Source organism: Marmota monax, unplaced genomic scaffold (assembly GCF_021218885.2).
Source record: "Marmota monax isolate L192 unplaced genomic scaffold, Marmota_monax_Labrador192_F-V1.1 WCK01_AAM20220418_F8-fsc00002, whole genome shotgun sequence".
NCBI classification, from domain to species: Eukaryota; Metazoa; Chordata; class Mammalia; order Rodentia; family Sciuridae; genus Marmota; species Marmota monax.
The window spans coordinates 15,012,939-15,026,472 of NW_026693571.1; the positions used below are offsets into that span (position 1 = coordinate 15,012,939).

The 13,534-nt window shown below is 39.4% G+C and overlaps 1 protein-coding gene across 8 annotated transcripts in view; it reads left to right on the forward strand.

The window, feature by feature from the left end:
• Positions 1-236: 236 nt before the first annotated feature.
• The window catches only part of Ube2d3 (ubiquitin conjugating enzyme E2 D3), a 31,089-nt gene continuing 17,791 nt past the window's right edge, over positions 237-13,534 (forward strand). For 2 of the 8 annotated variants that reach the window (XM_058583815.1, XM_046459082.2), the window contains exons 1-2: positions 271-423; positions 1,725-1,878. In XM_058583815.1, coding sequence (XP_058439798.1) covers positions 1,855-1,878 — 24 coding nt within the window. In that variant the 5' untranslated portion in view covers positions 271-423; positions 1,725-1,854. The other 6 variants (XM_058583819.1, XM_058583820.1, XM_058583818.1 and 3 more) reach the window with 6 other exon arrangements.

Here is a 13,534-nt window from a genome sequence, read left to right on the forward strand (position 1 = left end):
CTCTCGCTGGGTAGCCAGCCCACGAGAGCAGGGGGAGTAAATACCATTCACCTGTTCCACCGGAAACCTCAGAAACTCCGCTCAACCTTGACTAAAGGTATCTACTAGTTAATCCCTGGTACCTCCCACCGCACATTCCTGATTGGGCGCGTGAGCGAGGGATGTGTCGGCGCGCGCTCAGATCAGTCGGGGGAATTCCATTTCCTCTCCCTCCCACCAGCATAAGCATTCAGGGGCGGTGCTTCCCCGGCAGCGACCTGTCCCTGTTCCAGCCGGCGTCCCAGGGCATCTCGCGATAATTTGTGATTTGGGGGCGGGACCCAGTCAGGAAGAGCGCACAAAACTGCCCTTAAGTCATTGCAGAGCTGCAGCTCCGGTTAGCCGGCCACGAGGTTCTCGCGAGACCCGCCTGCTCAATACCAAGTGAGGAAACTAGGGGACGAGGTTGGGAGGGGCGTGGGACTGCACCGCGCAGCTGCTGCTTTCATTACCTTCCTCCCATGGTCTCCTTCCGGTTCTCGATGCTTCTCTGAGTCTGTTTCCGCCACTCGTCTCCCCCCGCCCTCAGCCCATGACCCGCCTCCGTCCCCCGCCCTCCCAGTCCAACCTCAGATCCGTTTAGTAAGAAGGGGCTGTTCCGAAAAGGACGAGGAAAGGGGGTGGCACAGATTCGCTCGGCCAGGGACGTGGGAAGTAAACCGTTCCCCTTCACCCTTAAATTCATCCTGTGCTCGCGACGGCGGCGTTGGCGGACTGATACGCGGCGGTGAAGAGGCAGGAGGAGGGGGGAGGGGCGGAGCGTGGCAGCTGGCAGTAGTTCCGTCAGAGCGGACATCTTGTGGCTGTGTCGTGCGCGTGAGCCCCGTAGGGCCGGGGAGGCACCAGCTGCCGCGCGGGGAGGAGGCCGAGGCCGCAGCTTGAGGGAGGCCCCGGCCCCTCTGTACGCGTGGGTGTGGACAGCTAGGGGAAGGGAAGGGAGGCCGGCCCACTGGCCGGCCGGGTAAGAGGGGAAATACGGGCCCTGGGTGGCTTGAGTGGCCAGCCTGTTGGGTTGGGTGGGGTAGGGCGGGGAGGCTGGAGAAACCCGGGCCTCTTCTACTTAAAGGGGAGGGGGAATGGGCGCGTCCTCGCGCCTAAGCCGGAGCTTCAGGGGCAGCACGGGCGCGTGGCGGTGGTGGTGGCTAGGCGGGCGCGCGCGCGAGCGCGCTGGAAGGCGGAGTGTACGGTGGCGTCAGGGGCGACACTGAATAGCTATAGCTTCGGGGAGAGGAACACACATTAAGTCTATTTCTTCATTTCCTTTTCTACCCCGGCCAAACCTTCGAGCCGAAACCGAAAGAAGCCCGGCGTCAGTCCGGAGACTCCTGTTTCCCCCTCCCCCCTTGCCTTTCTTTGCCCTAGTGACGCCGGCATAGCGCCGACTAGGCCCCGGCTCCTCCTCTGCTGGGCTCCGGACCCTGCCCCGCACCCACCCCTTTCTCCTACGCTTCCTCCTCACCCACCCGGGTCTCTTCCTTTGGAGAGACCGGGAAGTTAAACTTGTAGCCACCCCTCCGTTCTTCCCGTCACCTTCGCCCCCACTTCGGTCCGAAGCACGGCATAGAGGCTGTTGGTGGCTTTGCCACCCCACCCACCCCGGATCGCGACCGTTTTAAGGGACCTGGAATCTTCAGGGTCTCTCCGGGGCCAGTGCAAGTGCTGATCTGCTCCGTTTTTGCAAAAAGGCGCCTGTGTCTGGCACAGCGGTGTGAGACGAAGAGACAATCCTTCCCCGCCGCCCGGATAATCAAGAGTTTTGGCCGGACCTTTGAGCACACACCGAGATAGTGAGGAGCCAGACGAAAAGCACAGACTATGGCGCTGAAACGGATTAATAAGGTATATTGTTGGGACTGAAAGGAATGGGGTCGTGGGAGGAAAGGAAGACCTGGGCCCGGAGGAAATCGTGGGGGTGGAAGGGACGTATAACTCTGAAAATACCTCTTGGGGTTACTTCTTTCATTGGGAGGTGGAAAAAGAAGATATGCTTTATGAAATGAGGTTTGAGACTGGGGAACAGAACACTTGTGGCAAGCGAGGTGTTATTCTATGTCTCATTGGAATCGGTGCTGATTGTGAGCGAGAAAAAGAGACTTGAGGCGCTTCGATTTTCTACTCAGAGTCCGATTAAGGTGTTGGAATTGCGGAGAGACGTTCCAGCAGATGTCACGATGCTTCGTATTCTTGGTTCTTCAAAAATTTTTTTAGTTCTAAGATAAAGGCTCTAGGCTTTCTCGAGGGGAAAAGAAAAGGTAGTAAACTAAGAAATGAGGAGAGCTGTGAGTCCCGAACTTTACTGAGGGTCAGGGTGGAACTCTGGCCTGCTGAAGTGAATGAAACTTGGTCGACTCAGGAAAGGTTACACAAGAATGAGTATGGTTGGGAGGAGGTGGACTGACACAGTGTTGCCACTTCCTATGTTTTGTAGTTGCAGCTTGCACCCGAAGCTAATTTTCCGAGGCACCGGGAACTGATGTAAAAGCCTCTGGAAGCTCCCTTTTTCTTTTGGCTTGGAAGGGGGGATGGCAGTAAAGGGAAACTAGGTGTACCTATTTTTTGCTTCTGCCCATTTAATAACAGCTATAAGAAGGATTGTTTCGCTGCTTGAAATGTGGTTTGATAGTAAATTATCGATCTAAGTTGAGAAAAGGCTAGGATTTCTCAAAGCTCTGGGGGTGAGCGGAACCTCCACCTCCGGTGGTTTAGTCTCATTTTCTTGCTCTAACTTCTGTCCCGCATTTTAAGATGGCGGCTGCTTTAACTGGTTCAGGCCCTTTCCGGCATCTCCTTTTGTAATAATATGAAATAATATTCTTTGTTAAGTGTTAAGTTTTATATCGGATTGGACCCTGCTCTGAGACCCACTGCTCGAAATTTACTTAAATTCATACTCTCAGACTGTATTTACCTTTTGTGTAACTTGTGTATGTGTGCTGTATTTGGTTCTTGCACAATCAAGGAGGGTGGAGTATTTACAGCTAACTTGAAAAAAATGTCATGGAATAAATTCAGCCTTACTAGAAGATAGCACACAAGGGGAGGTTTTAGGATAAAACTTTGGTTTTGATAGGATACTTTATAAAGAGAATTCTACAGAAGGAATGGCAAGGATTTGACTTTACCAAAACAGGCTCAGTGCTGCTTAATTTGCATTTACTAAATATAACTTTGGAGTTTGATTGGCAAAACTGCTGTTTGATGAAAGTTGAAATCTTAACTCTTAAGATAACTAATGCTGAAATTGTATTGTCACTATGGGTCGATGCAGAATACCTGTGTTTTTTGAAATGACAGCAAAGGAAAGGAAGAAGACCTTTTTAGGATTTAAGACTTTTAAAGATTATTTTTAAATAATAACCTTTAAGTGACCAGAGGGCAAACTTACATAGGATCCTAGTTTTATTTTACAGCATACTTGAGAACATAATATTCAGTACAAATCAAAATTTTTTGTCTGGAAGTAGTTCAGGCCACTACAGTGGAGAATAATCTCACATTTTTATCCGTGTGGAATAAAACACTTTGAAGGAAGGTCTCATTGATTTTTTTTCTTTTACAGGTGATACCCAGCTGCTGTGACACTACTTTAATGATTTAAAAACTCTAGAGAGGCAGTAACATAATGATAGAGTGACCATTGAGGAGAAATGCTTCAATTAGAATTTTAGCTCGGAGCAGATTTATCCATGTGTCTTTATTAGATGGGTATTTGTTATATATTAACAATAAATTCTTGTGTGCCTAATAGATTTCTAGGCACTGTTCTAGACACTGGGATGCCAGCAGTAAAAAGAAATCTTAAGTTTCTAGGTATTTTTGAGGACACATGGGTTACTGTGTGGCTTTGAACAGGCCTCTGGCATGTCACTCTTAATAGTTACAAAAGAATACTATTGCTTTTTAATATCAGTGTATAAATCACATGAACAGGTTTGGTTTGTTTTTTAACTATGATTTCTAGTCTAGCAATTAATACCAGCTTATCTCTTGTTCAAACTATTATAAAGAATTATATAAGACTGAGTCTTGACATAAAACACTTTCCAAATTGGAGAACCAGTGTTTCTGGGACATGGTTGATCCAACCTGTAGAAAGTTTTAACTTGTTTGTGGTTTGATATACCACATGTGAAGCTTTTAAAAAATATTCCCAGGTCCAAAAAGTTTTATTGAGGGGACAATTCTGAAGGGGTTTCTTTTTCTTTTAACCTTCCTCTTAAGGAATCAAGTTAACCATTGGTATCAGTATGATTTTTGTTGTGCTTTCACCTACTTTGAATTTATTTGTATCTGAAGTGCCCCAAGACAGATATTGAGATATGTTTATATTCTTCACAAATATATTACTGGAATACTTTGAACCTTTAATAATTTGTTTGATCAAGCCATAGAACAATTTTTTTTCCTTCAGTATGATTTTTTAGTATGGCTATTTCTTAGACCAATCAAATAATCTTACCCTTTGTCTTTTGTTGTAATTTTTATCTGTACCAACCTGTATTGTGGTTTTAAGTAGGTCTATTAGGCAACGAAAACCAAAAAAGTGGGAACTCCAAAATGATTGGTGTTTGGGGCCATAGGTAATTGTACCACTCCCATTAAACAAAATGACTGCAGTACATATGTTTTGAGGATATTTGTAAACTTTACCCAAAATCAAACATGAACCAAACCTAAAAGAAAACTCATGTTTTCATAATTTACAGTATAACTATTTGAAACAAAACTTGTATTAACTAATTTAAAACAAGGAAGTAGGTGCACTTGTATCTCTATTTTGAAATCAGAAAACTGTTACAGACGCTGAGGGGAAAATGCCTAATTTCATATGTTGCAGAGTTGGGATCAAAACCCAGGTCATTTGGTTCCTTAGTGTTCTCTTAACTACTACACTTGTAAATGATCTATTGGGTTTTGTCATTTTAAAAGGTTTACTTTGCATATACCTGCTACTGATAAAAGCCTTTACTATATATTGAACACTTTCTAACTTTGAGTATTTGCTCCATTTTATAAATGAGGTTAACAGGCTAGAGACAGGTTAAGTTACTTATCTAGTCCCATAGCTAGTAACTAAGGTTCAAATCAGATTTCCACCTGAAGTAAGCTTCTCTTACCCATTTGATATTTTAAAAATGGGGATTTCACTACTATAACTAGTTATAACTGATTGGTGTATTAAGAATATAGGGGGCTGGGGATGTGGCTCAAGGGGTAGTGTGCTCGCCTGGCATGTGTGTGGCCCGGGTTCGATCCTCAGCACCACATACAAACAGATGTTGTGTACGCTGAAAACTTAAAAAAAAAATTAAATATTAAAAAAATTCCCCCCCAAAAAAAACAAAAAAAAAGAATATATGAAAGGAGTGAGTTTAATTTTTTAAGTGCTAGAAACTTCCACGTGTCAGTTAAGTGTTAGAGGCATCTTAAAGTGAGCAAAATACACTTTCTGTCCTCAACCAGTCTACCAGTCTATAAGCTGGATGCACTTGAGTCTTGAGAATGTTTCTTTTATATGGTCCTAAGGTGGTTTTACAGCTGGCTTACTATGCAGGATAGGTGCTTAACTGAGTGATGTGATCATATAATAACCTCATTGTTTAATTTGAAAAATGGTGGCTGATACTATCCCTCTCTTTCATTCTTGTGGCTCATCTGCTACTAATTCTAGTTTTTGTTAATCACATAGATGTAAAGTTGAATACTCTTGCTAGCATTGGGAAAAACTGTATGTCAGTTCTAAGTTCAGGTGCAACTTGTTATCCAAGATAAAACTCTTGAGGATTTTCAAAAGCATTTTGCTATAATGATTTCTTTCTGTTGAAGAAACTAAATGTTCAAATTCTTAAATCCTAGATTGACTTTTGTACTAGTTTTAAAATAGCAGCTTCTATTAGTGTATACAAATCCGACTGTATATTGTATGTGTGGGTTTTAACAGTTGGATTTTAATTTCAGAATGCTCAGTTTTTAAAGAATAGCTACATAGAGTTTTGAGCTTAACTGAATCATTTTGTCTGAAAACAATTTTGAAATGATTTCTAGGTGATGCCGAAACCCCTCTTATTCTGAATTAAGAACCCCAGTTGTAGAGGATAATAATCTAATCAATATTAACTGGGGCTTAATGCTTAATCAGTGTTGGGCATGATTATCTAGTCCCAGGGGATGAAAAATGAGGAAGACTCGTTACCCAGGAGAATCTCTTTGGAGAAAACAAACATATAAACTTTGTACAACTTCACTTTCAACAATGTGTTAGTAATGTTTAAAAGAAGTTAAGGGGAATCTTGATGTTCATACAAGGTTTGCTTATTACTAAAGATAGGTTTATCTAAACTACTGTACTACTTTGTCATTGTTACTGTATGGCTTTTCTTTTACAAGTACTTGATTCCCCTTGCCAAAACAAATCAGTGTTTTGAAATTGACAAAATTAAACTGTTTTTATTCTCTAACTGGAAATTTTGTCTTGATTTGGTCTTGCTGCCATAGCAATGATCTTACATCAGTATTGAATAGTATAATTATCAGATACATTAATGTCTTACTAGCCAGTTTTCTTAATAAGATTTATTCTCAGAACGGTGTCTTGGCCTTGTTATATGGGGAGGGGAAAAGTTCAATGAACTGTTGTTTTTTTCTGGTACCTGGAATTGAACCCAGGGACATTTATCCACTGAGCCATATCCCCAGCCCTTCTTCATATTTTATTTAGAGGCGGGGGTCTCACTGAGTTGCTGAGACTGGCTTTGAACTTGTGATCTTCCTGCTTCAGCCTTCGGAGCTGCTGGGATTTCAGTGAAGTATTTTTATGCCTTGTTTAAACATCTGAATTGTATCTTCCAGCTACACTTTCATCTTAATCTTATTTTGTATCATTCAGAGACTTTGACCCAAATTTTCATGGCTGAATTTGTCCTATTTAACCTTTGGGATCTCATTGGTGATTCATAATTTCTTTGTTAACTTGTTTCAAGGTATTTATTCATGTTATCCTAACTTTTTTATAATATGGCTAATGTATAATTAGCATATTTTCTACCACTAAATTGATGATTATTTTTGGTTTTTCATGTCCATGAAGTGCTTTATTAGGTTTCAAGGAGTAAAGCTTAGAACCTAATTTTGACTTACTGTCTTGGTCCAGTCCAGATAAGAGGGTCTCAGATAAGACTGGTGGGTTTTTTTGTTATTGTTGTTGTGTTGTTTTGTTTTTGTTTTGTTTTTGGAGACTATGTCTTCTCTGTTTACCCAGGCTGACCTTGAATTCCTGGGTTCACACAGTCCTCTCTTACTGGGACTGCAAATGCATTCCACCAGGCCCAGCTTGAATAAAGTGGCTTACCTTCAGGGTGATCTAAAGAAAGAAAATTGTATTATTCATTCAAGCCATTCTTGGTATCTTGTCTAATGAATAGAATTTATCTGACCTATAATTAGGACTAAACAGGAAGTTAATGCCTCATCAGTGATGTAATGAGACATTGTGCAGAACCTGTTAATCCCTAAGATAAAAGAAACTTTCAGGATTTCTCAGAAGAAATTACAAATAACATGGATTTTAACCAAGCTAGGTGGCACATGCTTGTAATCCCAGTGGCTCAGGAGACTGAGGCAAGAGGATCACAAGTTCAAAGCCAGCCTCAGCAGAAACAAGGCACTAAGCAACTCAGAACTCTGTCTCTAAATAAAATATAAAACAGGGCTAGGGATGAGGCTCAGTGGCCGAGTACTCCTGAATTAAATCTCCAGTACCCACTCCCCCCAAAAAATTATATATATACATTTTTAGTTGTAGGTGGACACAATTCCTTTATTTTTATGTGGTGCTGAGGATTGAACTCAGTGCCTCACGTGTGCTAGGCGAGCGTTCTCCCACTGAGCCACAACCTCAGCCCCCCAAAAAATTTTAAAGGGGCTGAATATTGTGTTTCTGAAATCAGGAGTTCTGTGAAAATTGTTAATATCTTAAAGAGTTTTTGCTAAGTATCCTGTTGAAATAGCTGCTAGTAACCATATATTTCTGAGAAGTCCTCCTTCCTGGATATTTGTTCCTATACATGATATACAGAAGTTTCATTAAAAGCTAATAAAAATTATGATAAATTTGATCTTTACATGAACAGTTAAAGCTTTTGATTTTTTTTTTTTTTTTTTTGGTACTGGGGATTGAACCCAGAGGCACTTTACCACCAAGTTACATCCCCAGCCCTTTTTTGTTTTGAGACAGTATTTCATTAAGTTTACTTATTTGCTGAGGCTGTCCTCAAACTTGAAATTCTCTGTCTCAGCCTCCTTATTGTCTGGGATTATGGGTGTGTACCATTGCACCTGTCTGAGTTATAGCATTTATTGTCTGCTGAATGGTCAGCTGAGTGTAAATTCTCAAATTTCAAAATTTCCTTATCACAGCATGTATTCCACTTTGTTCTCATACATGCCCTCATTTGATCCAGAATAAAGCTTTGAGGTAAGGGCTGTTGGTTTTGGTTTTGGTATTGGGCATTGAACTCAGGAATGCTTAACCACCAAGCCACATCCCCAGTCCTATTTTGTATTTAGAGAGAGGGTCTCAGTGAGTTGCTCAGTACCTCACTTTTGCTGAGGCTGGCTTTGAACTTGGCGATCGTCCTGTCTCAGCCTCCCGAGCCACTGGGATTACAGGTGTGCATCACCACACCCAGCTAAAGGCTGTTTTAGTACTGAATCAGAAAAGTGGTTTTTAAGTCAAGTCCAATTTACTTCTGAAAAAAATGACTCCTTAATACAAGAGATTAATTTTTGCTGGGTGCTGTGATGCATACCTGTAATTCCAGTGGCTATCGAGGCTGAGGCAGCATGACCACAAGTTCAAAACCAATCTCAGTAATATAGTGGCCCCCTAATCATTTCAGCAAGAATCTGTCTCTAAATAAAATACAAAAAAGGGCTGGGGATGTGACTCAGTGGTGGACTGCTCCTTGGGTTCATTCTCTGGTACCAAAAAAAATAGAAAATTAATAAAGAACTAATTTTCAGTAATGGTAAAAGTGCTGATGGGAAATCTGCATGACCTCATTCAGTCCTCTGATGGAGTGAAGTGCAAGATGGATAACATAGAATTAGGATAATAAATGATTGTGGAACACCCTGGCAGTAGGGGAAGAGTCCATAAACTTGCTCTTACCGCTATAATTGTATCATTTAAGTTTTGATAAGCTTCGAGGAAATGATAGAACTATGGAGAGGATATTGTTTGCAGAATTATACTTCAGTAGCAGGGTTGATGATAGAAACTTGGTTTTCATTAATGTCTTTGGGTTATGTTGATCTGATATACAAATAATGTTTGTCATTGAAAGTAAGTCTGTAAATGCTCAAGAAACTCAAATGACAGGCATTAAGCTTTAATAAAGGCTTACCTGACATGGCTGCTTTATAGCTTCATTATTCACAAATAATTCTTGTATGTCTGATGATGATAGGGACCTTTTTTTTTTCCCCCTCTCTTTTCCTTCCCTTTTTTTTTTTTTTTTTAAGTCAGAGTCTTGCTAAGTTGCCTAGGATAGACTAATATTTTCAGTAGCTTGGCCTGCTATTCTTATGGTCTATAGTTGGTCACATAACTACTAGTGCCACGCATCATTGAATAAGAGAAATAATAGAGTAGAGAAGCACAAAACATAGCATTATATTTAGACTTTTAGTTCAATGTCTGTCAGCCTGTTTATATTTTACTTCCGGAAATCAAAGATCTTGCATCCCATCATAATCACAGGAAAGCTCTTCCTCTAAACTGTTTATATACATTCTCGTAGAAATCCCACGAAAGAAATGTTTTCAGGATAAAAATGTGGTGAAATCCATTACTTTTATAAACATATATGTCCATATGAGAATAAGTTGTACCTGTTGGTTGCCCATTAAATAGATTTTGTTGGTGAACAAATCTGCCGAATTCAGTCTTGATTTTTGCCAGGCTGTCCACTAGGTCTTCAGGAAATAGGCAGACAGTTGAGATTTGTGAATCTGTTGAGGTGAACTAAGAACACATGAGAGCTTTGAGGATCATACCTAGATTAGAAAAAGGTAGAGTGATTTATGACTTTCTTTAGATCTTCCAGGTTTTTAAAAGGAAGTAGCATTTTTCCAAAGGGGTAAAAAGGGCTGGATTCTCACATTGGGTTGTGCCGAAAATTTTAGAAGAAGCAGTTCAGACAGAGAAAGCTGATCCTAAAATGAGAAAATTTCTCTAAAAAGAACATTGTGGGGAAAGAGTTATCTTTTTTATAAGCAGTACAGTTTCTTAGCATTGTACCCTAATTGTATTTTGTTGGTCATTTTTAGTGTTCCTTCAAGATGAGTGAAGCAATAACAACTAGAATTGGTTAGTCTCCATACTAACTTTGTTTGAGTGGTCTTAATAGTTAGCAAAGAACTCATCTGAATAATGCTCTTCTCCTTGGGGGAGGTATGGTCAGCAGAGTATGAAAATTTTACAGGTGCCATGTGAGAGCTGTTCTTTCTGGACCTAGCCACTCACCCTCTGCTGGAGCAGTGAGCTGGCAATTTCAGTTCTTCAGATAATTTTGTAAATTGTTTTTGTTAGTAAGCCTGTGAAAATTTTAGACTCTAATGTCTTTAAAAATTATTTGAAAAGATGCTTCATTGGAAATTGTTCTCAACTTCTTCAAATAGTTTTCTTTTGAACAATGGAATATAAAATTGTTTTCTCAATTGGCTTTCTTTTTTTAATATTTATATATATATATATTCATTCTTAAATACGTCTTCAATGTGGAGCCTTTTTGAAACTTAGTCCTATTTTCTGAGTTGTCTGGCATATATTATATGTGGTTCTACTGAAGCAATGTGTCCTACAGGCGAACTCAATTGTTCCTTTCCCATTTTCAAAGGACTGTGATGTTAAACTGAGTAAAGCAGGAGGACAGGTCTCAGATTTGAAGCCAGGCTGGGCAACTTAGACCCTGTCTCAGAAATATGAGGGGGAAAAGTGCTAGGGATGTAGTTCAGTAGTAGAATGCTTGGGTCTGGCATTTGAAGGTTTTAATCCTCAGTACCACCACTCCCCACCCCCCAGAAATTGAGATTGTTTATTCCTGAGAAAGGGGAAGCCGATCTGAGAGGTATTTTAGAAGACCTCGTTACTATCCCTCTTAAAACATAAAGGAAGTACAATAAAAGTGTTAAATTTTAGATCAAGCATCTACGCAGGTGCTTTAGGACATGATTTAATTTAAAAGTTAAAAAAGAAGCACTTCTCATGTACTATGGCCAGTACATTAAAAATTCAAACCTGATTTGTCTTTATTAGTGTCTTCCATTTGCCTTTGGAGTAGTCTTTGATATGACTTTTTTTTCATCCCTAATCAACCTTTCCAACCACTCCTTTACTGTGTCCTGTGTCTATGGTTTATCAAACTATAATACTTGTTCAAGCAAATTTTTAAAATCTGTGCTTCCATACCCTTGACTTCAGTTTCTCAGCTTAATGCTGCTTTTGCTTTTGCTTTTTTTCTTTGACTGACTATATGCTTGTTCCTCCTGTCAACCCAACTGAAATGTCACTATTTTAAACCAGGCAAAATTACTGGTTACCTTTTCAGAATTTAGAATTCATTTGTATATTTGTTGTTTTAAGCTTGTAGCATGTATATGCATATTTTTTTCTTTTGCTTTGTTAGCTTAGTTTAGTTTATTTGAGGAGGTAAGTTGTTCATTATTTTACTTACCTTAGTATTTTCAAGCCTAACATGCTTGGCACCCAAAAGGCAATGTTCATATGAATCAATAAATGATTTCATGGCAAAATTTTAGTTCATAGGTTAATATTGCACTTTTCATTTCAGAAGTGGAATTAACCTTTAGTTTCTGTGGTATAAAACTGTTTATTAGCCAAGGTGCCTGACTTCTTGTTCCTCTTAATTACATTTTGAGACTTTGCTTAATTTATATTTCTTCCACGTTTCTAGCAATACTCAAACATTACATTGTTTTAGCAAAAAAAAAAAGATCCTTGGTAAAGGGTGCCAGGTAGCACTCTTTTCCTGCTCTATTTTTCCTCCTTCTTGGTATAACTGAGATTAAATAAGCCACTTATTAGAAGGAAATTTAATGGTGGTTAATGATCAAAGGAATAGCTGTAGGAACTAGTGCCTACAATTGCAGGGACTTATTGCACATCTTTATGCCAAGTCTGCTTTGTTTTCTCTGTTGCCCAGGCAGTCCCTTTTTCTTTGGCAATTGGCTTCCCCCTGTAGATCCAGTGCACATGTCTGCCTGTAGCTCTGATGAGATGACATCCTTAGAGCTCCAGATTATAGAAGGAAAATTTTGTTTGGAAAATCATGGGCATAGACCAAAGACAATTTGGTCATTGTCCAGACTTTATGTACTTTCCAAACTATTCACCAAAGCCGAGGATGTAAAATTCTTTGGTTTGTCGTGTCCAAATAATTGACTGACCAGTCACCCAGGACTACAGTCACATTTGGAGAAAGGGAAAAACTACAACGAAGAACATCTGTAATGATTTATTCCCCCCCCCCCCCATTCTCTGGGGATAATATTGTCATGAAAACTATTTGATATCTCCAAGGTAAGCACTGGCATATCATCGGCCACTATTTAAAAGGCAAGAGAGAAAAGTGGTAAGGTCTAAAAAAGCTGTTTTATATTTAAAAGACATTTTACTTTGAGCCTTAGTACATTTTACCTAGGTTATTTTTCTATGTTGAATTTAAAGTATATTTAAATACATGTTTATTAGCTTAATTTTACATCTATTACTTCAGAAATGACTTGAACATAGAGAATTTGGAAAATAAGGTATTTAGAAAATAATGAGCCTAAAATTATGAGAATAAATAGCTGATAATTTCAGATAGCATTAACTATCTGAAATTATACTTTGCATTCTAAAGGAATGATAATGCTAGCAGTCATGGTTATTCATAAATGTCAGTGTGCAAGAAAATTATTTCTTGAATAATTTTTTAGAGTTCTTAATTCAAATGTATAGTATGTTCATATATTTTAGTTCAGCTTTATATGACGTTTAGTATTTATAATGAATGAAATCATTTCCAGTATTTGGGCCAAACCATCATTAAATTCTTTTATTTAAAAAGTTACTGGGGCTGGGGTTGTGGCTCAGAGGTAGAGCGCTTGCCCAGCATGTGTGAAGCACTGGGTTCTATCCTCAGCACCACATAAAGTAAAATTAAAGACATTGTGTCCACTTATAACTAAAAATATATATATATTTTAAAAAATAAATAAAATATATTGTATCCAACTACAACTAAAAAATAAATATAAAAAATATTACTAAATATTTTTCTTAAGGTTTTTTTTGTTTCAAATATGCTTAGTAAATAGGTAACTTGGTAAATAAATATAAGAATTTGAATAATGTCAATAGTTTTCACACTGATTGTAGTAATACGCATTTAGATGCTTAGCAGGCATTTTAGACAGCTCAACCTAATGA